The 22,881-nt window shown below is 46.3% G+C and overlaps 1 protein-coding gene across 1 annotated transcript in view; it reads left to right on the top strand.

Annotated features, from left to right (window-relative positions):
- CYFIP2 (cytoplasmic FMR1 interacting protein 2) overlaps nucleotides 1-22,881 on the top strand; it is a 56,014-nt gene that overhangs the window by 4,561 nt on the left and 28,572 nt on the right. Inside the window, exons 3-20 of the mRNA XM_067304588.1 lie at nucleotides 1,472-1,561; nucleotides 1,652-1,729; nucleotides 4,354-4,455; nucleotides 5,841-6,022; nucleotides 6,377-6,473; nucleotides 7,244-7,372; nucleotides 8,780-8,884; nucleotides 11,983-12,074; nucleotides 15,022-15,139; nucleotides 16,023-16,142; nucleotides 16,764-16,889; nucleotides 18,274-18,440; nucleotides 18,766-18,913; nucleotides 19,242-19,395; nucleotides 19,954-20,110; nucleotides 20,884-20,980; nucleotides 21,543-21,619; nucleotides 22,567-22,675. Of these exons, the coding sequence (XP_067160689.1) occupies nucleotides 1,472-1,561; nucleotides 1,652-1,729; nucleotides 4,354-4,455; nucleotides 5,841-6,022; nucleotides 6,377-6,473; nucleotides 7,244-7,372; nucleotides 8,780-8,884; nucleotides 11,983-12,074; nucleotides 15,022-15,139; nucleotides 16,023-16,142; nucleotides 16,764-16,889; nucleotides 18,274-18,440; nucleotides 18,766-18,913; nucleotides 19,242-19,395; nucleotides 19,954-20,110; nucleotides 20,884-20,980; nucleotides 21,543-21,619; nucleotides 22,567-22,675 (2,148 nt within the window). The remainder of the gene's footprint in view (nucleotides 1-1,471; nucleotides 1,562-1,651; nucleotides 1,730-4,353; nucleotides 4,456-5,840; nucleotides 6,023-6,376; nucleotides 6,474-7,243; nucleotides 7,373-8,779; nucleotides 8,885-11,982; nucleotides 12,075-15,021; nucleotides 15,140-16,022; nucleotides 16,143-16,763; nucleotides 16,890-18,273; nucleotides 18,441-18,765; nucleotides 18,914-19,241; nucleotides 19,396-19,953; nucleotides 20,111-20,883; nucleotides 20,981-21,542; nucleotides 21,620-22,566; nucleotides 22,676-22,881) is intronic.

Genomic DNA, 22,881 nt, shown 5'->3' with positions numbered 1-22,881 from the left:
ATATAATATGGGTTTACTTTCTCTGTCCTGCCACTCCTGTCTTCATGGCTTAGGCACAGCAGTGTATAAATACACCCGTACAGTGATTGCCTTGCCATGTACACAGGCTTCTGAAATTACAGTATCTCTTTCACCAGGTCGGACTGCAGGCTTGTTCAGTAGCATTAGCATCTCTACAGGTTATCAGACCCAAAGGCACTTCTGAGCTGTTCAAATTTCAGCTCTCCCTGGAAAATCTTGATATCACTTTAGCCTATTTCTTCACCAAATAATTTTTACTGTTTGCTGGCCTGCGTCCTGCGAGGAGCTCAGGGCGTAGCCTAATGGCACAGTCTCCTTTCAGGGCCACGAGCATCTGCATGTAGTTGAGTCTAGGAACCTAGCCTAAACTGGATCCAGAGGTATTAGCCAAACCTGTTTCCACATCATACTTGGTTTGTATTTAGCTGTCTCTCCTGCTACCCATAAATTCATGTGCAGGCTCAGCTTTTATGTCACACGTGATGTCCTTGAGGCACTAGGAAAAACAGCCTTGTGGCCATGGGTCTATGCTCCCAGCTTCAGAAGCTGGAAGCTACTGAAGAAACCAGATGGAGTTGAATATGGTTTCTGCAGTGGTAATGATGTTGCAAGGAGCAACTCTGGGCATCTGAGACTTGTGTGCATTCTGGCCTGCAGTTCACTGAGGGAATCGCCAAATGGCCAAGGCGTGTGAATGGGCAGTTACGGCAGAGCAGCTGAGGAGCTGCATTTTCATCCCCTGCCTTGCTTTGCACTTTCTTATTCCCACATCCAGACTCAAAGCAGTAGCTCAGCTTCCAAAACAACTTTTTCCCTCAAAGTATCTGCTTGCAGGAACAACATTAGTGCTGATAATAGCATCTGGTTGGGATGCTGACTTTCGTATTTATGTTTTACAGACATCTCTTTCCCTGCCCTTTCTGTGTGTTTATTCTTTGCAATTCCTGCTGACAGGATGTGGTCTTCCCAGAGCAGCCAGAGGATAAATAGAAATTAATGAGGCTGCATCTGTCTTTCAGTTAATGGACAAATATCTTTAGCATAATCGCTAGAGGCTTGTTCTTTTGTACATCTGCAATTCCTTATAACCAATCTCCACCTGGCTTGGCTTGATTTTACAAGGGCTTGTCAGTCTTGATTGCCATGTTTTCACACATATAACCTGCAGGATTTCCTCTAACGAAAATGTGTGATTCAGCAGTATTGCATGATGCATGTGTGCACACATACAAAGAGGAATTTACATCAGACCTAGAGATCCAGTGATTTCCAGCATCTCCAGTTTTTCATTGCCTGTTCCTGCCTGCGGTTGCTTGGGGGTTTTCTGGGAGGACAGGTTGTCTGAAGGGTGGATATACTTATGAAACCCTTTGTCCAAAAGCTCCTAAGTATATCAGGTGAACAAACAACTAGCAGCATTTTAATCCCTGTTTCTCTGTTGCACCCACAGGCTAATTTTGACACAAACTTTGAAGACAGAAATGCCTTTGTAACAGGCATCGCCAGGTACATCGAGCAGGCGACAGTGCACTCCAGCATGGTGAGTCTCTAGGGCAGCCCAGCACCGTTGCAGCCATGCGGTGCCGCAGGCGCAAGTCCCGCTGCAGCAACGCCTCTCTGTGTGTTTCAGAATGAAATGCTGGAAGAGGGCCACGAGTATGCCGTGATGCTTTATACATGGAGGAGCTGCTCCCGAGCCATCCCCCAGGTACCAGATCCCTTCCTAGAGCAACTAGCTAGCTTTGCCTTCAGTTTGGGTTAGAGACAAACAAGCAGAGAAGACAGAAGCGGAAGGAAAGGTTGAAATGGGAGAACCCTGAGTCTTCAAACTACCCCCCTCCTGGCAAGAGCCTCAACCACAGATCTCAGCAGTAAATAGCCTTTTGGTAGAAATAGATATGTACTCCTGCCCTAGCAGAGAACACCCACTTGCCACCCTCACATATATGAGGGCTACAGCTTCTCCATCAATATCACGCTTTCCCGATACCAATGTCTTGACTCAATTAAGAATTACCCCAGTCTAGAGTGGGACTGTTGTCAGTGTCTGAAGAGAGCCTCACCAGCCCAGCAGCGAGAACAGAGTGTCCTTTTGAGGTAAGGCAGGCCCAGGATCTCCCCTACTTGAATAAAGCAGATCAGGCAGCTGAGGGAGGATTTCCAGCATCACAGACTGGTGCCCTGACTCTGGAGCACTCTTTGCTCTTGATGGCAGCCCCAGAAGTGCAGAAGCTGTGCTAGTGTGCGTGAAGGAGCACTTTGGTATGTCAGAAAAATTTCCTGAGAGGAGAGTATCTGCTTCTCAGCCTGGTCTCCTCCAAATGCTCTTCTTTGCGGCTGGACCTGAAGGTCCTGATCTACCCCCAAGTTTTATCAGCATCTTTCTGCAGTCACCTCCTCCTCCTCCTCTACTGCTAGTTCTGTTCTCAGCTGTTTTCTAGCCCTTTTCTCTCCAGCCTGAATTTTGGTGGCTTCATCCTGCGAACACCTACAGACATGAGTAAGGTTGCCCACGTAGCCCGCTGAATTTGTGATTCAGGCTCCAGCTCAAAGCTTGTCTTCTGCAGTGTGAACACACGCTGGATCGCTGTACAAGCGCAGACTAGCAGCACGGCAGGGCAGATACAGCACGTTTGTGTTAACCCTAGTGATAAAAGGATCTGCAGCAGTTCCGGGGAGCCAGGAAAAATTATTTCCACATGGCTGACAATGCTGATGTTTGTCTTTGTGATTCCCCAGGAAAGGTCAAACCTCAGTTCCCCTTGGGTTATACTCTGCTGATGGTCTCGTGAGACCCAGGCATGGGCAGATTTCTGCCGCTGATTGTGTATTTGCTTGTCCCCCATTTATATTTGATGCTGTGCTGCTATTGCCTCTTCTGGTCACACTAGCAGAAGGCAGACCATGGCTGAGCTGACAGTAAGATAGAGCGCTGGGCTGCACACTGGGGTGGGGTGTGAGTGCCGCACAACATCATCTGTCCTGGCGTGCTGATGTCCCCCCTTCCCTGCCACCCCAGTGACGCTGCCATGCCTCTCGGAGAGCAGCTTGCGGCGTTTCCGTTCTCGCACCCCCACCCTTCCCTGCGGGGACCTGCGGAAGGGGCTGCCTGCGAGCCCGGAGCAGACGCCACCATGGCAGAGGGTTCATTCGCAGATATATCAGATCTGCTCTTGTAACGAGTGTGTTTTCTGAACTTTGCCATGGAGGACTAGGCTGCGGCCCCTGGGGATGCCTTTTCTCACCCCCCCACAATCTGCCGCCTGCTGCTGACTGGCAGCTTGGTGCCCCCCTTTGCTTACGTAGACACCCCGTGTACTGCGTGAGGAAACGCGGTTTTATGGAGGAAGAGCAGAGCTGTGCCTATAGCTAAATGTGTGTGAGTCATCCCCCTACCACGGGGCCACTTTCAGCTGCATAGTCATGATCATCAGTATTATCTGACTACAGTGTGAAATTCCCAGCCAGGATCACTAGATTCCCCACTGTGGAGGTGGTGAAGAGTTTTACAGCTACTTTTGCGTCTTCCCACATGTAAAGCCAGCTGATGTACCTTCTTGTGTACTGTAGATCCGCTGCTTGGCTCTAAAGTTGCACCAGGCTCTGTCAGACCCATCACAGCCTTACAACAGCAACAGCTGGAGACAAAATACACCCTGGCAAGGTCCTGGACATTCATCCCCTATCAGAGGATAGGAGCAGGAAACATTGCCTGGAACAGTTGGGGTTTCCCCTAATAATTTGGTAGTAGGATTTCTAGGACTCCAAGTCACCATTTGGAAATAAGGTGGATGACAATCGGATAAGTCTTTTCTTATATTTAGCTTCCAAGGAGTCTGATATAGAAGCGTCTTATTTCATTGCTGCTGGCCATGTACAAGTCCAGTGGTCTTTAGCAGGTCTGCAACACAACCAGAATTATCCCAGCAGAACCACTGCACAACTGTAGCATGGTGCCTTGTGTGTCCATGAGACTTTGCAACACAAAGTCTCTGAAAAATTTCTGACATAATAATCTAACATTACCATGTCATGCTAGCAAGTCCAGACTCATTTTATGTACTCTACCCCAGACAAATGCATTAGAAGATGTTACTTCTCACAGTCAGGATCGTGCCTATTTATAATACGTGGAGAGAATTTCACATCTGACAAATAGCCCCTTCTCCCATCATCTGTTGCCTTGAAAAGAAGCTTCCTCTCAGATCCCTCTGTTATCCTCAAATGGGGACAAGATTCACTGTGAAACAAGCAGAAGATGATGGCCATTGCAGGTCCACAGTTGCGACAGAAACGCTAATGTTGACACGATGGTTTGTCTTTGCATCTCAGGTGAAATGTAATGAACAGCCAAACCGAGTGGAGATTTATGAGAAGACGGTAGAAGTTCTGGAGCCAGAAGTCACCAAGCTGATGAAGTTCATGTATTTTCAGGTAAGTGGTCAAGGAGGGAGGCAGGAGTAATTTATTACTTTAGTGTTATCTTATCCTAAACAGGGCTGTGCTCTGTCTTGCCTGCCTGAGTTTCCTGGTAGGTCTCTTTCTTGCAGCTGCCAGCAGATACATGAGGTCTGCTCAAAGCAAAATCTGTGCCACATGTACCTTGCCTGGCCCCAAGGTCTTGTATATAGTCACCGTTCCAGTCAGGAATGAGCACACCTCAGTGCTGAAGTTTGTGGAGGACCAGAGCCTCCATTACATGGAGCCAATGGGTGCCACCTGCTTCTCTTTTCCTTCAATGAATGTTTGTTGGTGGGTGCAACCAGCTGCTTCCCTGCTGAAAATTAGTCTGCAGCTAGCGCAGCTTGTTTTTCCCCCTCTGAAGGAAATCCAGGAACAGCTGAGGCCTGGTGGTCCAGCTGATGTGCTGAGGGCTGGATGAGGGCTGTGCTGCTGGATGCCCTTTTGCTATGCAGGGAGGAAAGGGGAGCACCTTCCAACTAGCTAAACTTGTGGAAACAACTGGCAACGAGACTGGGAAGCAACATCTCCACCTTGACTTTCAGTGGAAGCAGGGCAAAGGTGCCTGAAGCTGACCTCGGGGAGGATTTCCTGGGCGCTGAGCCTGCAGTCACCTGGGAAAGGTGCTTGCTGTCTTCTGATGCAGCACTGGCTCAGAACAGCCCTCTGGCCACTGCTTTAAAGACCACCTTGGTTCAGGCCATCCAGTGAGAGTCTTTTTATAAAGAATCAGTAACACCAGCCTTTTGGTCAGAGCTGCTTATGTCTTTTATTCATACTGATAGCAGTAGCTGGCCAACATCAGTAAGTGTACCAAAACTGAAAATCAGCAGTTGCTACATTTGAGGCACTTGACAAAATACCTTGCTTAGCTCCCAGCAGAGCAGCAACCATGCAGCAAACCACTGCTGTGGGCTCAAGGGAGCTCTGTTTATTGCCACTTGCTTTTATAACTCACTGCAGCTGGGTTTAACAAGCATGCATGCTTTTTAAATTCAAGCAGATTGTTATGTTCCACCTGAAAAGCTGAAGCCTCATCTTGCAGAACATGCTGTGCTCAGCTAAAGAGCAGATAGAGGCCTCAAGCCCACATCCTGCCCTCCAGCCTGGAGAACATTTGTAAATAGTGGTTTGTAACACTGCTTTGTTTCAGGGCAACAGCAGAGAGTGAAGCTGGCGCCTCCCTCCCCATAAGAAAAACACTTTAGTTAAAGGAAGGAGACCCTGGGTGGGTGGAGGGGGTTTTCCCGTTGATGGTGTGGCTATTGCATGTGATGCTGCCTGCTGAGCAGGTGCGAGTCATGTTTCTGTCATGCCTGACTAGAGGCTCTGCTGAGTTGGAAATCTCTCCTTTTCAGCGCAAGGCCATTGAGCGGTTCTGCAGTGAGGTGAAGCGCCTGTGCCATGCTGAGAGAAGGAAGGACTTTGTCTCTGAGGCCTATCTCCTGACTCTGGGGAAATTCATTAACATGTTTGCTGTCCTGGATGAGCTGAAGAACATGAAGTGCAGCGTCAAAAACGATCACTCTGCATACAAAAGGTGAAAGGGGGAGAAGCAGCCAGGCTGACAGTTTCATTAGTAGTCTGGAGGTGGGAGAAAGACTGTGCCTGGTGTGCAAGGGAGCATTTATCCTGCAGTGAGGTCAGGCAGAAGCAAAGAGACTTGAGTTTGGGTTTCTGCTCTGCAGTAGGTTCTCTTTGTGAATTTAGGCAAATCGCTGAGCTTCTCTGTGTTTCAGTTCCCTATGCGAGAAATGAGGAAAGGAGCAGAGTTTTACCACAGGGGGGGCCCAGAGGCTGCTGTGCTGCAGCTGCAGGTGAACTCAAAGAGGATGGGTGGTGAGTCTCATGTTCAGTGAGGGACCCTTGGTGATGCTGGATTTCTCCCTTCCAGAGCTGCCCAGTTTCTGAGGAAGATGGCAGACCCGCAGTCCATCCAGGAGTCCCAGAACCTCTCCATGTTCTTGGCAAACCACAACCGCATCACACAGGCAGGTCCCTTTCCTGCGCTTCATGTACTGCTCAACCAGTTGGTATTTCCATAGGTAGAGAGAGGCAATGAACTTGCCAAGGCTGAGAGCACTTCAGACTGAATTGTGGCCATAGCTACCTTGTTCATTATGGGTCATTTCCACTGGCTGTGATGGGCTTTGAATCAGGCTGTATAATTCTAGCAATACCTCCCTCTAATGAATCGTTGTGGTTGGCTTTGGAGGTCTCCTTATGTCAAGGCAAGGGTGAAGGTCTAAAAGATGTAAAAAGAGCTTTCGGGGGGTGTTTCCACTTTTCCACTGTTTTCCCCTGGAAATCCATCCATGGCTGAGGAAAGGATGTGACATGCAGGTGAGGCAGGGAAGACTGAGAGCTAGAGGAGTCTATCTTCGGCTGCACATGGACTGCAGATCAGACACCAAGGCCCTTCATGTCTCCACTGCTCCAAAGGCTCTATAGGTTGTGCTAATTAGGTGGAATATTGCACAGAGACAGGAGACAGTCAGAAAGTCTCTTTTTGAGATGAACCCTTTCTTTTCCTCTCACTGTCTGATGTTTGACTAAAGGCGAGAGCTGTCCTGGAGAAGGAATGTTGTACAATAGGGTCAGTCTTCATATTAAGAAAAACACACAGAGTTTTTCCTTTGCCTTTGTTCTGACCTAGTGAGTTAGGAATCATCATTATACTCTTAATCCTTCAAATATGTTCCCTTCGAATCTTGCTGTTCCTCTGTCCATGTGGATAATGTGGTCCCTGTTGATGTTTCAGTGTCTGCACCAGCAGCTAGAGGTTATCCCAGGCTATGAGGAGTTGCTGGCTGATATTGTCAACATCTGTGTGGATTACTATGAAAACAAGATGTATCTCACCCCCAGTGAGAAACACATGCTCTTAAAGGTGAGATTCTTCTGTGCTGATGGGGCTGGGTGTTTAGGTAGTTTTCTTCTGTTTTAGTAAGATGAAATACCTTCCCAGGACTCTGTTTCTCTTCATTTTCTTTCCTTTATTCTCCTCCTCCTTTGAGTTACCTCGTTTACATGCACCCGTTCTCTGCAGAGCCAGCATCGTCTGGACAGAAGGGCTGCAATGAAACAGCAAGGCTGACTGCATGGAGCACCAAAGTTGCCTTCCTCCTCTTCCTGTTTCCTTTCTGCTGTCTGTTACTTTTTGTGTCATCTGCTGGGACTCCTCAACCCCCCAACTTCCTCCCCCTTGACCCCTCCTTTGCAGCTGAACAGCCTGGATGTGCCTGTGGGTCAGAGATGTCCCTCATGAGTGCTCCCAAGTGGTACCTCCGCTGGGCATGGAGTGAGCTGCCTCAGTTTCCCACTGTAATTCATATCTTTTCCCATTTTTTCCTCTTCTGGCCTTTTTGTCCTTCTCCCATATTCTTGTTTAAGAATGTTCCTTCCTCTCTCCCTTTCCTCTGCTCTTCCCATTCTCCACCTCTCTCTTTTTCTTCCAACCTTCCCAAGGTTGCTGGCGGCTCTGCCTGCCTGAGAATAAGCGTGTGTGTGGTGGTGGAAACTGGCCAGCAGAGGTGAGCACCAGAGCGTGCCCTGTGCTCTCCAGAGATGGAAATGTTTTTTCTGTTGTGCATGAATGTGTGGGAGCATGGGCTTGACCTGGTTAACTGTAGGATGTGTCAAAATCAGCACCAACTTGGCAGCCTTGAGTTTTCTTCTCAATGGCCATTTCCAGCAATAATCAGAAGACAGATCCTTCCAGGATTGGCTTCTGACTCTAAAGAGCCCTCAAGATGAGCATGCCAAAGTATCTGCTTGTTTTGTATGTATGTCCTTACTGTAAGTCAGTTACTACAGTGATTACAGTCGCCTATTCCCACAAGAACCTCATTATCATAGTATGAGTCAATTAAAGTTCTTTGAAGGATAATGTGGTTATTTTTAATATCTGTAATGATTTGTACTGAATTAAAGGGGAAAAAAAACAAACCATAAGAATATTTGTAATGTTTTCAGTTCTCGTCTAGAAGCAAATATTTGCCTTTTTATTTTGGGTGGAGAAGCTTTTGGGTTGTTTTTATGTGGGAGAGAGGAAGAGCAAATAAGCAAAGTGTGCATCATACATTTTCACACAGAAAAAACAGATCCATCCTGTGTTCTCTGTCTTCCCCCTCATACAACCTTGCAGAAATGTGCACATTATATATAGTCTTCTCATCAGTGTCACCTGGCCCAGGATCCTGAAATAGTGATTTCTCGTGCTATGTGAAGGAGAACTGTCTTTGGCCCATGCTGCTGACTTCACCCTAATAAAACCTAGCCTTTCTGTCTTCTCCAGGTGATGGGGTTTGGCCTATATCTGATGGATGGGAATGTCAGCAACATTTACAAATTGGATGCCAAGAAGAGAATCAACCTTAGCAAAATAGACAAATTCTTCAAGGTCAGTGACCTGTCTGGGTGAGGCTGGAAATTACTGCAGACCAATGAGTTAGTGACCTGTATCACTTGCACATGCTGCCAAAATCAAACCATGGGAGTCATTCACAGTTCCAAAAAGACCAAAGGGTCTAGAAATTATCTAGACTGAATGATGATGAGTAGGGTTGCTATAAATGTGGATGAGCACAGAGCCACAGCAAGGGTGAGACAACAGATGCTGGCCCACAGTGCCGGGCAAGGCTGTGGATGTGTGAGCAGCGCCCAGGGCTGGGAATGGGGGCTGGGGAGACGATGGGAGCTGAGGGCTCTGTGCTCCTTGCTCAGCAGCTGGCTGCTGTTTTGCGCAGACTCTTCGCATTTCTTGCTGAAGGGTGAAGGCCGATGCTGTGGGAGAGGAAGGGATGGCACGTGGGAGGTCTGTTTTGTGGACAAGGGAAGGATGTGCCAGGCTGGTGGCCTGTTCTAGTTGTGGGCACGTTTTTGAGGCAGGTTTGCAGTCTCCTCAAGAGCACCATGCTTTCAAGCCACCAGAGATCCTAGCTTGGTTTGTTGAGGCCGTGTGGTTGGTTGTTGCAGTCCTTTTTTCCTGCCCTCGCTGCTGAGCTGATATGCCAGGGGACACAGCCGGCCAGGCAACATTTTATCTGACAGTCTTATTTCATGTGTAAATGGTGGTCCATATAGGACAGAAAAAGCTTCTTGGGGAGCTGGAACTTGCACTTCAGATACTTAGTATGTTCCTCAAAGGCTCATTTGATGGTTTGGTGAAAGTATTTGGACAAACTTTCTGCTTCCTCCTGAAGTCTGGTGTGTGTGAGAGACACCATTCATCAGCGGCAGAAGGAGATAGGGGCTGAGACCCAGCTCTCTGTCTCTGCATATTGCACCACTCACATGAGCTTAGTGCAATGCCAGCACCTCCTGGCCTGTATTTACAGACAAGAATTACTTCTTTCCACTGCTTGTATGCTCAGATTGAGGCATTTCAGGTTTTGCCCGTTTCAGCCCTAGGCGCCATGGTGGGATCTGGCAAGGGACAAATGTATTGGCAGCAAAGCATAACAGAAGAGTGGGGGGATAGCAGAATGACTTCCCAGATGTAGCAAATCAGTTTTCTTTTAGTCCTGCTGAGCATGAGCCCTCCTTCCAGAGTCCTTTTGCCAATACCTTGACCTCGGCAAAGTCCCACTGAATTAATCTTTCTCCTGAAATGGAAAGACTAGTTTCTGTGTTACCGACATTTGCTGTCTATTAGTGAAAGTGGAAAGAAATTGACTTTTGGTGGGTCACAGAGCTCTTCTTCCCCTACATTTTCTTTCATCAGAGTTGCTCTGCCCTGTCTGTTTACTCAGAGAACTGCTGATGAGCCTGAAAGACTTGGTCAGTGGTGGCAACAGAGCACAAGATACCTCCCTGCTTTGTGCGCTGACCTGCAGTTTATAGAGGATGTGCTGGGTCTGTGGGTTGGGAGGGGAAAGGTTCTCCTGAGCCCAGAGAGCTGCTTTCAGGAGAGGCTGATGTACCTGCTACTGCATCCTCACTCTGAATGAATGGGTACCTATTTACAGGTATTTGCATCGTTTCCTGGAGACAGCTTTCAGAGCAGGGATCAAACTCCTGCTTAGAGAACTATGGACAGATGCCTTAACCTCGTGGAGGGGGATAATGAGATGGTTGAATACTGCACAGTCACTGGAGAGACTGCTTAGGCCTGCAGCTCTGCAAAGGAGATCTATTATGCTATTCCTCAGAGTCTTCTGAGTTTTCCCTGGTTCAGCTTTGCTAATTTGACTGAATCTTTGCCTCAGTTTAAATCAAGCCTTTGCCATAATCTGCAGAGTCTGGTCGTCTGGGTGCATCTAAACAGATTTGTTGTTCATTGCAAAGTGCTCTGGGCTGTCAGAGAATCAGACAGGTGAAATATCTTCCATTGCATGGAAGAACTTTTTCCTTTCCAACTTCTTTTCCATTTGCACTTTTCCAGCATCTGCTGTGGTCTCGTTCACTCAGTTGGGTAGCACTCCACACCCTCAGATCTCAATAAGAAAAGGCCAGCTACACCTCCTACAACATCTGCTCACTGCCTTCTGATTAAATTTCTAAAGGATTGGTCAGGAATTTGAGTAGTGAAAATGAACTACCTTTTCATTTAAACCATTTATGAAAGTCACCACTGTGAATTCCTGCTGACAGCATTGCAAATTCTCCACTCAAACCAGTCGGAGAAGAGGAGCATGTGATAATAGGACAGTGAATTTGCCACTATCTTCTGAGAATTTTGGACTTGGATTTTTGTAGCTGGATGAAGCTGGAGCTTCATACTTAACTGCAGAACCATAGATAGGTCTTGTTTGAGTTTTGTTTGCAGCTGAAAGCTTAGTCAAGCTTGAGGTATGTTTGGTGTGCTTAGAATTTTTCCCATCAAAATCCCTCAGAGATGCAAAGGGAGAGTGTAGCCACGTTGTACTGCAAACAGCCATTGCCTGTGTTTTTTTATTCATTGGGAAGCTTTAAGACATGTTGCTAGCGAGCCCAGTGCCAAAGTAACGTCAGAGTACGTGGGGAAAGATGCCACATCTCTGGTAGTCCAGGCACCAAAGCAGCCTACAGCATGATGCTTCTCTCTCTGAGGTGCACCACAGACCCTCATGCAATCTTGGCAGCAGGAACCTCAAATACTAACTTGCTGTTTATTTAGCCCTCCCTCCTCTTGGAGGATTAGGGTGGGAGACAATCAGTCCTGTTCAGAAATATGCTTCTCTCTTTTTCTTATAAATAGACCCTTTCCTCTCACAGCTGTCACCAGTCCTGGAAATCTATGTCACAGCACTGAACGCCATCAGCAATAATCAACACGGTATCAGTGAGTCCAGGGCTGCAGAGCACTCTGCAGGGATGATTGCCCTAGCATAAAAAAACCTTGTGATAGTTTTCAGTCACTTCTAGATGTGAAATGACCCTGCTTTTTCACCTTGCTTTAACCAGCCTGACACTTTGTAGCTTCAGAGACACAGGATGCTGTTTCGTAGTCCCTCATGTTACTCTACGGCCCAAGGCGCTCTCTGCCGTATTTCAACCATCTTTTGTTTTCTTTTCCAGCAGCTGCAGGTGGTTCCTTTATTCGGCGATATGCAGATAGAACTGGCCAGATACATTAAGACCAGTGCTCACTATGAGGAGAACAAATCCAAGTGAGTGCCTGCCGTAATGTCTCTTGGCTTCTGTGTGTGTCCTGAAAGGCTTGGGAGTTGCAACGCTCCCTCTCCGGTGTGCGTGAGGTCCGTGCGCGGGTACCTGTGTGTGTCCCTGTGGGTAGGTGTGAATCCCTGTGAGCAGGCGTGCCTCACCGTGCAGTCGGTTTTCTGTGCACGTGCATACATATGTGTCCCTGCATGGGAAGCTGTCGTCGCCAGCCCGTGCGTGTGTGTGCAGGCGGATCCGAGCAGACGTGGCCCTGCAGGCGCGTAGCCGTGCGTGTGGACAGGGGAGCGTGCATGCCTCTGCGTGTGCTGCCTGGCGCGAGGGGCTCGGCGTGCGGCGAGGCACGGCAGCAGGAAGGCACGTGCACGCCGTGGCTCGTGTGCGCCTCGGCAGTTTCGAGCATCCGGCTGAGTGCTTGCGGTGTGTGCACGCTCCGGGGCCAAGGTGTGTGAGTGTGAGCAGTGTGTCCCTGCTCTGGAGAGATTTTAATCCACATTTTTGATCCGAGGAACAAAATCCTCCAGAGCATGAACACAGCACTAGATCTATCTGTGCAGTATCAGGCCGTCTTGTCTAGCTCTGACCCTTCCCAGGCAGGAAGGTTTCATGAAGAAAGGCAGCAGGAATTCGAGCTAAACTCAGTGTTAGATGCATTGGAAATAAACGAATACTGTGTGAGAAAGGCAGAAGTGGAGTCTTTAATTCAGTAGTGGCGTAGGTGTGTACAGTAGTGCTCTACAATCTGGATTCACAGTCGGTTTGTTGCTCCTGTCAAATGAATTTGCAGGTGTTGATTCAGATCACACCTCTCGTGTATGAAACGCCACTTGTCTTTGTAGTTTTGCATAATTGTCAATTATTGCTAGAAGAATTGGTGTCAGATTTGGATATTCTTGGAAGAGCATTTGCAACTGCATGGGACACGCAAGCAAAGTGTATCTGAGCTGCGGCTGGCTGTAGTCACTGATCTTAGCCTAGTGTTCACCAGCGAGTGAAAACGCACCTGTAGGACCACATCACGTGATAGTCAGCTTTCTCCATCATTTCAGAAAAGCAGTCTGTCAGCTGTCTCTTCATCAGGATAGCAAATAACATATCTCATCTTGCGCTTCTGTTTGCTCCTCCCCTTTTGCTCTGGAGGATCCTCCTTTTCTGCTCACTGAGTGGCTCACCCAGGAATAGCCCTCCCCTGCCCTCCTGCAAGCTGGTTGAAAGGTGCCAATTAATTTTTCATGAGAATATTTGAAAATAACATGGCAAAACTTCCCAAGCAAAAAGTTTTCAATTAAAATATTCCACAAAATTTGAATTTAAAAAATATTTTTGGAAACTCGTTTTAAAAAGGAAAAGTGTTCTAAAAGTTATCTTTTTGTCCCAAATAATTTCAAAAAAGCACATTTCAACAAAATGTATATCAGCTCCATTCATTTTCTCATCTCAAAACTAAGGTAGCTTGTGGACTGTTTACCTCTTCAGAATTGTAATGTTTGTCTTGAAATCTGTCTACCCAGTCTCTTTGCTGTACCTTACTAACAAATGTTTCTTCCTCACTCACTTGCTTTCTCAGCAAATTGCATGGGATTTGCGACACTAGCCCTTCCAAGGTGGTTCCATGTAATCCCCATTTCTTGCTAATGTTCTGTTTTTGTCACTTTCTTTTCTTCCCTATCTCCATGAAAAATGGAATTAATTGGTTTTTTTCTTGCATGGTGTTTTGTTTCTGCACTGTGGACTAGATTGTGTGTGGCAGGGAGGGCTGGCGCAGCCTTGGCCATTCCTGTGACCTGCCGATTGTCTGGTGGGAGCACAGGACATTGAAACGGGTAAGAGTTGAGTGATGGGACTGTGGGAGGCTGGATTTCACGAGGGATGACATTGTCCAGCATTTCCAGGAACTTCTGCCACTGCAAATACTGGCAGCAGGAACTTCACAGTTAGCTGTAGGAATATGGTTTCATGCGAATGTCCCTATCAGAGGCAGCTTTCTCACCTCCCTTTCATACATCCAATCCAGATCAGAAGACTATATATCTTAAGATGGCCAGTTACTTAAGAAAAAAAGCAAGGTCTGAATACTTAAAACCATTATGAAGACAGAATAAGACATGAGAGTCCCACTGACAGATTTTTGTTTGCACTAAGCATTTTGGTGGAACTGTTCTGGTTCTACATCTGTGCCTAACAGAGAACTGGGAAAGAGAAGGTGTTAAATTAAATAGACCTGATGTGCACTTATTCTCACCACTTCTTCATATGACTGTGCCACTGGAAGGGGAGCGTCGTCTTCCCTTGAAGGCCCCATTACACTGCCATGCTGTACATGCAGCTCAATGCAAATGCAAATTTAATTATACTCTGTGTGTTGTTTACACTCGGGGTTGTTTGCTGAGCTGGTAATGTGACCCAGAACCAAAAAAAAGAGTGGGAGTTTCATTGTCACTGTCCCCTTGCAGTCCTTCCCTGCTGTAGAAGGAAGCATGACCCAGCCCTTACAGGCCCAGAGGAATGAGCTCTAAGGGGTCGATTATCCTTAGGTTTAGCAGAAAGGATCCAAGATCTGCTGTTTGTCCTCCTTCCCTGAAAGCTTGCCAGATAGCGGCCTGGGAAATAGCCACCTCTGTCTGTGGCGAGTAGGTGACCCCAACATGGAGAGTAACCTTCAGGGTGGATGGAGCAGAGATGTTCTGGCAGAAAGGTGAGGTGAGCATCCCTGTAACGCTGTGTGAGACCGCGTCTGGAAGACTTCGCACACGTCTGCTTTGTCTGACAAACAGGTGGGATGAGAGAGAGGATACAGGCTGAACACAGTAGTCCTGAGGGTGACATGTTTTGAGAGTGCTGAGGTGAAGGGAGCAGTTGAGCGCAAGGCTTTGTCCCTGGGGGTGTCTGAGTGGAGCCTCTTGTCCTGTCCCTGAAAGCCATTGCTTTTCTGCCCAGGTGGACATGTACTCAGAGCAGCATAAGTCCCCAGTACAACATCTGTGAGCAGATGGTCCAGATCCGAGACGACCACATCCGCTTCATCTCAGAGCTCGCTCGCTACAGCAACAGTGAGGTAAGCTCAGTGAGCAGTCACCAAAATCAGGCTTACTGGACAGATGAGACTGGAAGAGGACAAGTCCAGTGGGAATACAGTCTGCCAAGGACATATACAATGAGAAGGGGAGAAAGACACAAGTGGAACAAATTGCTGCTTGAGAAAGCAATAAAAAGCAAGTTATGTAAGGCCCCTGCAGGTGCAAGATCATGTGGACTGGAAGATCTACTGCAAAAGTTCTTCTCTTTGGTCACAGCTGAATTAAAATAAGACACAGAAATATTATTGCAACTAAAGCTTATTATCAGTCAGATGGCAGAACACCTGTGGCCTTACAGATGGATCTTTTCTATTACACTGAAATATCAGTCAGGGCTTGGGAGGAAAGTTCACGAGGGCAGCTCTGTTCTTGTCATTTATAGAATGTCTGAGCCCTTTCTGACATGATCGTGACTATTTTTTGAAACTGTGTCATCCTTATTCATCATTGTTAGTTTAATGAATTATTAGAGTATTCAGCCCTTTTATTGTGGTATCTTTATGTATTTATTTGAAATTTAAATCAGCAAAGGGCTCTTGAGGACTTCAGTACCATTAAACCATCACAGAGGAATCCATAAGAAAGTGGAATGAAGAAGCTGGTTATTTGCTCTAAGTTTACAAGTCAGACTCCTTTTTTTATAGGAAATAAATTGGCTGCTTGGGTAAAAGGAGTCTTGCCAAGTTATGCCCCTTTTCCTGAGAGAGAGTATATGCACTGGCCAGTTTTAGCTTGATCACATGGAATTCATTTCAGCTGGGATTTGAGAGCAAGATCTGTCACAGCCTTTCACTCAGCCCTGGCTGGAAGCCTTTGCAGTGAGCTGCTGGTCCTGCCTTGACATTATGTGGTGTTTTCCAGGTGGTCACTGGCTCAGGACTGGACAGCCAGAAATCGGATGAAGAATACAGGGAGCTCTTTGACCTTGCGTTACGAGGACTGCAGCTGCTGTCCAAGTGGAGTGCCCATGTCATGGAAGTGGTGAGTCCATCAAAGTAGGTAACATCCTGATTTTCCCAGGTGAGCATCAACATTTTAACACTGTGTTCAACAAAGAATGTGAAAAGGTGAGCTTGGTTTCATGCCACCTAGCTTTAAGCCTTTAACAAACATGCTGAAATCATGCATCTAATCATCTTAGACTCTCTACCAAATGGAGAAAGAGAGCTTGATCTGTCGCACTCTAGAGCTGAACCACCCTATGCCCCCACTGCTGTTAGAGGGAGACTCAATGACTGTTCTCCTAATTGAACACCTCACTTAAATATTGAAAGCTGGATGGGATAAGTCTGGGTCTTGAATGGCTAAAGCTATAATTCAAATGATGACAGAAATTCTTAATTTGGGAAGTTTTGACATATCTCGGCACAAGTCCATGAATGTCAAGAGCCAGGTGTGACTGTCAGCCCCAGATAACCCAAACCAACATTTCAATACAGCAATAATAAAGTCAGGAGGAAGCACACATTCTGCTCCCAAAGGGATGCCAGACAACTGTAGCAATGTCCAAGGAGTGTTTTGCTGGCGTAGTGCCCTTTTCAGTCCTTCCAGCTCTGCTTTTTATTCACTGCAATGTTGACTGTGTCTCTCTTCACCTTCCAGTACTCTTGGAAGCTGGTTCATCCCACAGATAAGTTCTGTAACAAAGATTGCCCAGGAACAGCAGAAGAGTATGAGAGAGCCACACGGTACAACTACACCAGTGAAGAGAAGTTTGCCTTTGTGGAAGTAGGTGCCAACTGTTGCCTTATTCTGTACTGCTGTAACTGAGAGTGTGGCCTGGAGATAAAGTTTCATGTACTTTGCCACAAACTACCTAGGTTACTTGGATAAGTCACAAAGTGCCAGATTTTTAAAGGTGTTTTGAAGTATTTGGACTGCATTTTTCAAAAGTTTTTTGTTAGCTCCTCTTCACGGGTGTCCACCAGCAGCTGAGAAGTTCATGCTTTTTGAAAATCACTGATTAAATTCTCCCCAGCTTCTAAAATGGAAATAACAGTCCTTCCTTCATCCAGGTTTTGCACTCATCCAGGCAGCAACTGTTCTTGTTACGAGTGTGCAGGGACCAGCATGAGGGGGGGCTCTGGGCAGAGCAGGTTCCTGACAAATTGTAACTTAAAGTTTTGACTCAGCATGAAAAATACTAGGAATGAGTAAGAACCAGCAAGTGCTAGTTTCCCATCCAAGAGGAGGAAAGGGCATCTCACCTTGCTCAGCAGGTTCCTACTCCCTGTGGCCCACAAGCAAATAGAATTAAGGGGGAAATTAAGTTCTTATGAGTTCCTACTAGGATAGAAACACTGCACCAGTGCATGACGAGAGCACTTCCCTCCCTCTTCCTGATCCTGCTCTTCCCCGTACTCTGTTTATGTGCTGGTAAAAGACAGAGGTGAATCCTTGTGTTTTCTTAACACCATTGTACTAATCCCCCCCAAGGGGGATTCAGGGTCCCTGAAAAAAGGCATCTAGGTTCCCAGAGAAGCGTGCTGTGGAACAAGGTCCAGAGTGATGCTCAGGTGCTGTGCAAGCAGAATGGATCCTCAGCTAGTTTCTGGGACCAGTCAACTCTCAGTCTGGCTGTCTGTGGACAGTGGGAATAGCCCTCCAAGCCTGCTTATGAGAGGCCCTCATACATTCATTTTTCTTTCTAGAGTCTGAAGTGGTTTGAACATTGCCTTAATTTTTGTGGCTCATTCCCTCCTGGGAATTATCACTGGCCTAATTCTTCTATACGGTATTGCACAAGGAAAACTCTGTTGCCTGCATACAGATAAATGCCTGTGCAAGCCATGCAGCTGCATGTATGTGTTGAACTCATGCAGTTTGCTGACACTGTCAGCATTGTGTGTTATTAAAGCTATCAAGAGACCAGGAGTGGAAACACAGCCTGCCAAGGGACAGGGACTGTTTGCAGGAAGTTGGTGGTTGTAGTGCTATCCTCAGGTTGTTGTGAGCTGTAAAGCAACTGACATCAAAAAAAATTAATCACCTAATTACTGGATCTAAGTTACTCCAGTAGAATTAATTTAAATTCTTTTAATGTTGTTGAATTTATGGATCTCTCCAAATATAGGAAAAATAAGAAGTACAAGTTTTTTAATTTTTACTTCAGGTAATTGCCATGATCAAAGGTCTGCAAGTGTTGATGGGCCGAATGGAGAGTGTCTTTAACCAAGCCATTCGCAACACTATCTATGCAGCCCTGCAGGACTTTGCCCAGGTAACCCTGCGAGAACCACTGAGGCAGGCAGTCAGGAAGAAGAAGAACGTCCTGATCAGGTCAGTCTGTCATTTTTAAATGTAAAGCAAAGCAGGTGTATTTATTTGTATAACATATTTGTACTATATAAGCGCATAGCCCTGTGTACACCTAAGTCTGACTCTGCACAGCCATAACTACCTATACTCATAGTATACAATCAACCAATATACCTTGGCCAGCAACTCTTCCCAAGGTAACTTTTTGGGGTCACTCCCCCAAAAAAGACAGTGTATATCCCCACCTCAGTTACTTTCCTTCCCTTGTGGGCACAGCTGTGAATATTTTTCCCTTGAACTAAAAGCAAGTTTAAGCACAACTTTCCCTCTCCTCCACCCCTTCCAGTGTCCTTCAGGCAATTCGGAAGACGATCTGTGACTGGGAGGGAGGTCGAGAGCCTCCAAATGATCCTTGCCTGAGAGGTGAGAAGGATCCCAAAGGTGGATTTGATATAAAAGTCCCACGGCGAGCAGTAGGACCATCAAGTACCCAGGTATGTAAATCTCCATCTCCTGTGCAGGGAATTTAGAGCCTTACAGCCATGTAAGAGTCTTCTGTCCTGTGGGTTAGCTGCTCTTTCCATGGTTTCTTCCACAAAGTCTTCACTCGCAAGTTGTGTGTTAAGTGTTACTTTGGTGCCTAGTTTGTTGTGTAGTTCCCAAGGCCTCCTTTCTTCAAGGGTGCAATTACTTCTAGTCTACAGGGGGCAGATAGTGGAGTAGCAGCCAGCTAGAAGTGTTATTTTTTCTGCAGAGCGCCTTGACAGTGTGTGATGTTGTATCACTAGAGAGCAGTAACTGCATGTTAACTTCCTTCCAAAGCTTTACATGGTGCGGACCATGCTGGAGTCCCTCATAGCGGACAAGAGTGGCTCAAAGAAGACACTGAGGAGCAGCTTGGATGGGCCAATAGTCTTGGCCATTGAGGAGTTCCACAAGCAGTCCTTCTTCTTCACCCACCTTCTCAACATCAGTGGTGAGACTGTGGCAGAGGGAGGCTTGAATCCAAATCTTGCATGCTCAGAGAGGCAAAGGTAGATCACCTTTGCTCCTCATAGACCTACGCAAGAGATTTTCCCTTATTTTTCCAAATGTTCTATTTCTGCCTGGTATGGGCATGTTTATAGATAATAAGCATTATATGAACGTGAATCAGTCAGCAATGGCAAAAATGCCACAGGTAGTAGTTTAGTTTCTAGGATTGGAGCTTTATTTCTGCCCCAGCCAAACTTCTGAGCCACTGGGCACAGAAGAAATCTGCCAGAGTGACCTCGGGCAGGCCGCTGAAATTCTCTTCCTGGAGTTCTATTGCAAAAGAAACAATTTCTTGTTTCTTTTTCTATTACAAAATGCTGAGACAGCATGGACATGGTCTGGGTTTAAAAATGGTGATATCCCAAAAGCTGGTTCACACCCAAAACCAATTCAATATAAGGCAGAAACAGCTGCCTCTTGCTACACATCCCTCCTTGTTGGTCCTAAGGGTGGTAATGTCTGCACCCTCCCACTGAGGGGATTTCCTCTGCGTTTTCAGAAGCGCTGCAGCAGTGCTGCGACCTGTCCCAACTCTGGTTCCGGGAATTCTTCCTCGAGCTGACCATGGGCCGCCGCATCCAGTTTCCCATTGAGATGTCCATGCCCTGGATCCTTACGGACCATATTCTGGAAACCAAAGAACCCTCCATGATGGAGTAAGAGTTGGTGGGGCTGTGGTGGGCCTGTGTCTTAGCTGGGGCTTAGGATTTTGTTTTGCAGAAGGATAGTGAGAATTATTAGGCTGGGGGTGAACAGCCTCCTTGAGGTGGCCAGTGGACAGAAATACGTTTTTTGATTTGATACCACATAAATGTGTACTGTACGAGTGCTGACTGGTATACCTTTTTAGCAGATGTGTGGGCTGCTTCTTGGCACTGTCACTTACTTATGGATCATAAACCAACAGTTGACGACTGTTGCCACATATGCACACAACTTAGTGATACTTTTATCTTCGTGCATTAGTTGGATAGCATGCACAACCAAAAGGATGTGGGCCCTGGCTGAGGCTCCTAAACGCTTTTTTTTCTATATGCAAAGTAAATGAGCAGAAGAATTACTGTAATGCAACTATAACTATGTTCATAATATCTTCCTCATTATGAAAGCTTTGTTTTCCATGTTAAGGCCATTGTCAGTGCACGCTGTGTAGTGACAGCAGGACAGAATCTTTTTTTAAGGGCAGAGAAGGAACAAGTATTGATTAGGCAAGTCACAGCACAAATCTAGATCAGTTGGAGCTGCTTCCAGCAACGCTGACCTAGGAAGCAGAAAGGAAGATTCAAGGGACTGGAGTAAGTGGAGGTGAAAGGGGTGAAGGCAAAGAATATCCCATTATTGCAGTCTTCTCTGCTTCAGAGCAAGCCGTGTGCAGTGGCTGGCATGCTCCTACGTTAAATTAAGAGATGATCTATTTTCTTCCCCTCAGGTACGTACTCTACCCCTTGGACCTCTATAATGACAGCGCATATTATGCCTTGACTAAGTTCAAAAAGCAGTTCCTATATGATGAAATTGAAGCTGAGGTAAGTACTCTTCCTCTTTACTCTGTGGAATGAGAGCTCACTGGGTTTACATTGTCCTGTTTGACAGCCCAGCCTGGCACTTCAGTGAATTAATTACATGGGGGGGAAAAAAAACAGTATTCTGAAAAGTTTTCAAAAGATCGCAAAGTTCCTGAGAGCTTAAACAGGCTGCTGATTAAGGGCTTCAGCTTAGACCTATCCAGGGGCACCCAGTAGAAGCTGTCAGACACTAGGAGCATGGAAGGGTTGGTCTGACAGGCAGAGGGTTATGAGATCTCAGAGGAAAATGAGAGAACAAAGATCCTTGAGGGAAAGAAAGATGATTGGGGATGGGGGCTTGGACCTATAAGAGCATGTACAACCTGTGAGAAGAAAGAAATGTTTCTGTTTACAGTATCTGTAGCACATGAGAACTCCAGTGCTGTTTTTAGGTGACGTGACATACACGTACATATTGAATTAGAGCTTTGTACTGAGTAGGACTGGTCTTGCAAACAAGCGTAGGAAGGACCTGCTCTATGTTGGTGACACCCTCATGATGTCTGTTTCTTTTTTCCCCCAGGTGAATTTGTGTTTCGATCAATTTGTGTACAAGCTGGCAGATCAGATCTTTGCCTATTATAAAGCCATGGCTGGCAGGTAGGAGAACCTGACTGCTGCTAATGAGTGAGGATATTGCTGCATTCAAATTGCAGTTAACCTAAAGGTTCCCCTTGGGGAGTAGCTGCTGTGTGTAGACATAACAAAACAGATCATCCCTGTCCCGTAGAACTTGCAATCCACGTCAGACCAGTGTAGATGGGAAAAATGAATGAATAGTGGCAAGAAGACATGGTTAAAAGAGAAATAAAAATAACTGGCATCATAAATAGCTGCCTGAGTATAATTTCTGAGAGCAGCAATAAAGTCAAGCCTATTCAAGACATGTCCCTGCTTGACTTTTTTTTGTGTGATAGGCAAAATGAGAAGTGGAAGCCTCTCATCTCTAAGAAACAGAAATATGCAGGATTTGCAATGGCCAGAAAGATCCTCAATATCTTATATCGCACACCAGACCAGCTAGCTGACTGTCAGACTTCTGCAATGTTGCTTGCTCCTTTGTGGGGAGATAGATGCTTCATGATATTTCCTTCTAATGATTTAAAGAGTATGGATGAACTCTAATGAGAGTCCTCTTCTCATGTCCCCAAATGTAAACCAAGTGTTTGGTGTAATTCTGCAGTCTGCAAGGAATTTTTCTGTAGGTCACTTTTGACTTAGAGAAGCAAAATGCTCCAGCAGTACATCTTCAAGGAGAGATCACACCTGTGGAAACGTCCCAGTAGTTGATATCTTTCAGCATAATCTTGTATCTTTTTTGATGGTTTAGCCATAAAAGCCAAGAATGATAGATAGCAGCATGGCAGTCCCCAGATAACTACTGCAGCTTTGTGATTTAGTAGTGAAGGCATAGTTATTAGAGTGTGTGGAAAATTCTTGGCACTCAGAGCAAGATGGAAGGAAGGATGAGAGCAAGTCTGGAAAAGATCCAGAGAGAAGCTGGCTGGGCTTGTTTCCTTTTTCCTGACACTGCTTCCCTTTTTCAGTGTTTTATTGGATAAGCGTTTCCGGGCTGAATGTAAGAATTACGGGGTCATTATTCCATATCCACCATCCAACCGCTACGAGACACTACTCAAGCAGAGGCATGTTCAGGTACAGTGCAAGTAGTAAAATTACGTGTTCAAAGCTCTTGGTCTCTCTTCTTGTTGGCTTCAAATGTCAGTGCCAGGTAGCATCTTAGTGTTGGGTTCAATCAAGATTGGTGTTGGAATGAGGATTTTACTGGTTTCCGACATACTACGCTCAGGACGCGGTGACTGAGGGGAAAGTGAATTACACTCCACATTTCCCTCCTCTTT

Source organism: Apteryx mantelli, chromosome 14 (assembly GCF_036417845.1).
Source record: "Apteryx mantelli isolate bAptMan1 chromosome 14, bAptMan1.hap1, whole genome shotgun sequence".
Taxonomy (NCBI): Eukaryota; Metazoa; Chordata; class Aves; order Apterygiformes; family Apterygidae; genus Apteryx; species Apteryx mantelli.
The sequence above is the reverse complement of the archived record's forward strand: the minus strand, read 5'-3'. Positions and strand labels throughout refer to the sequence as shown.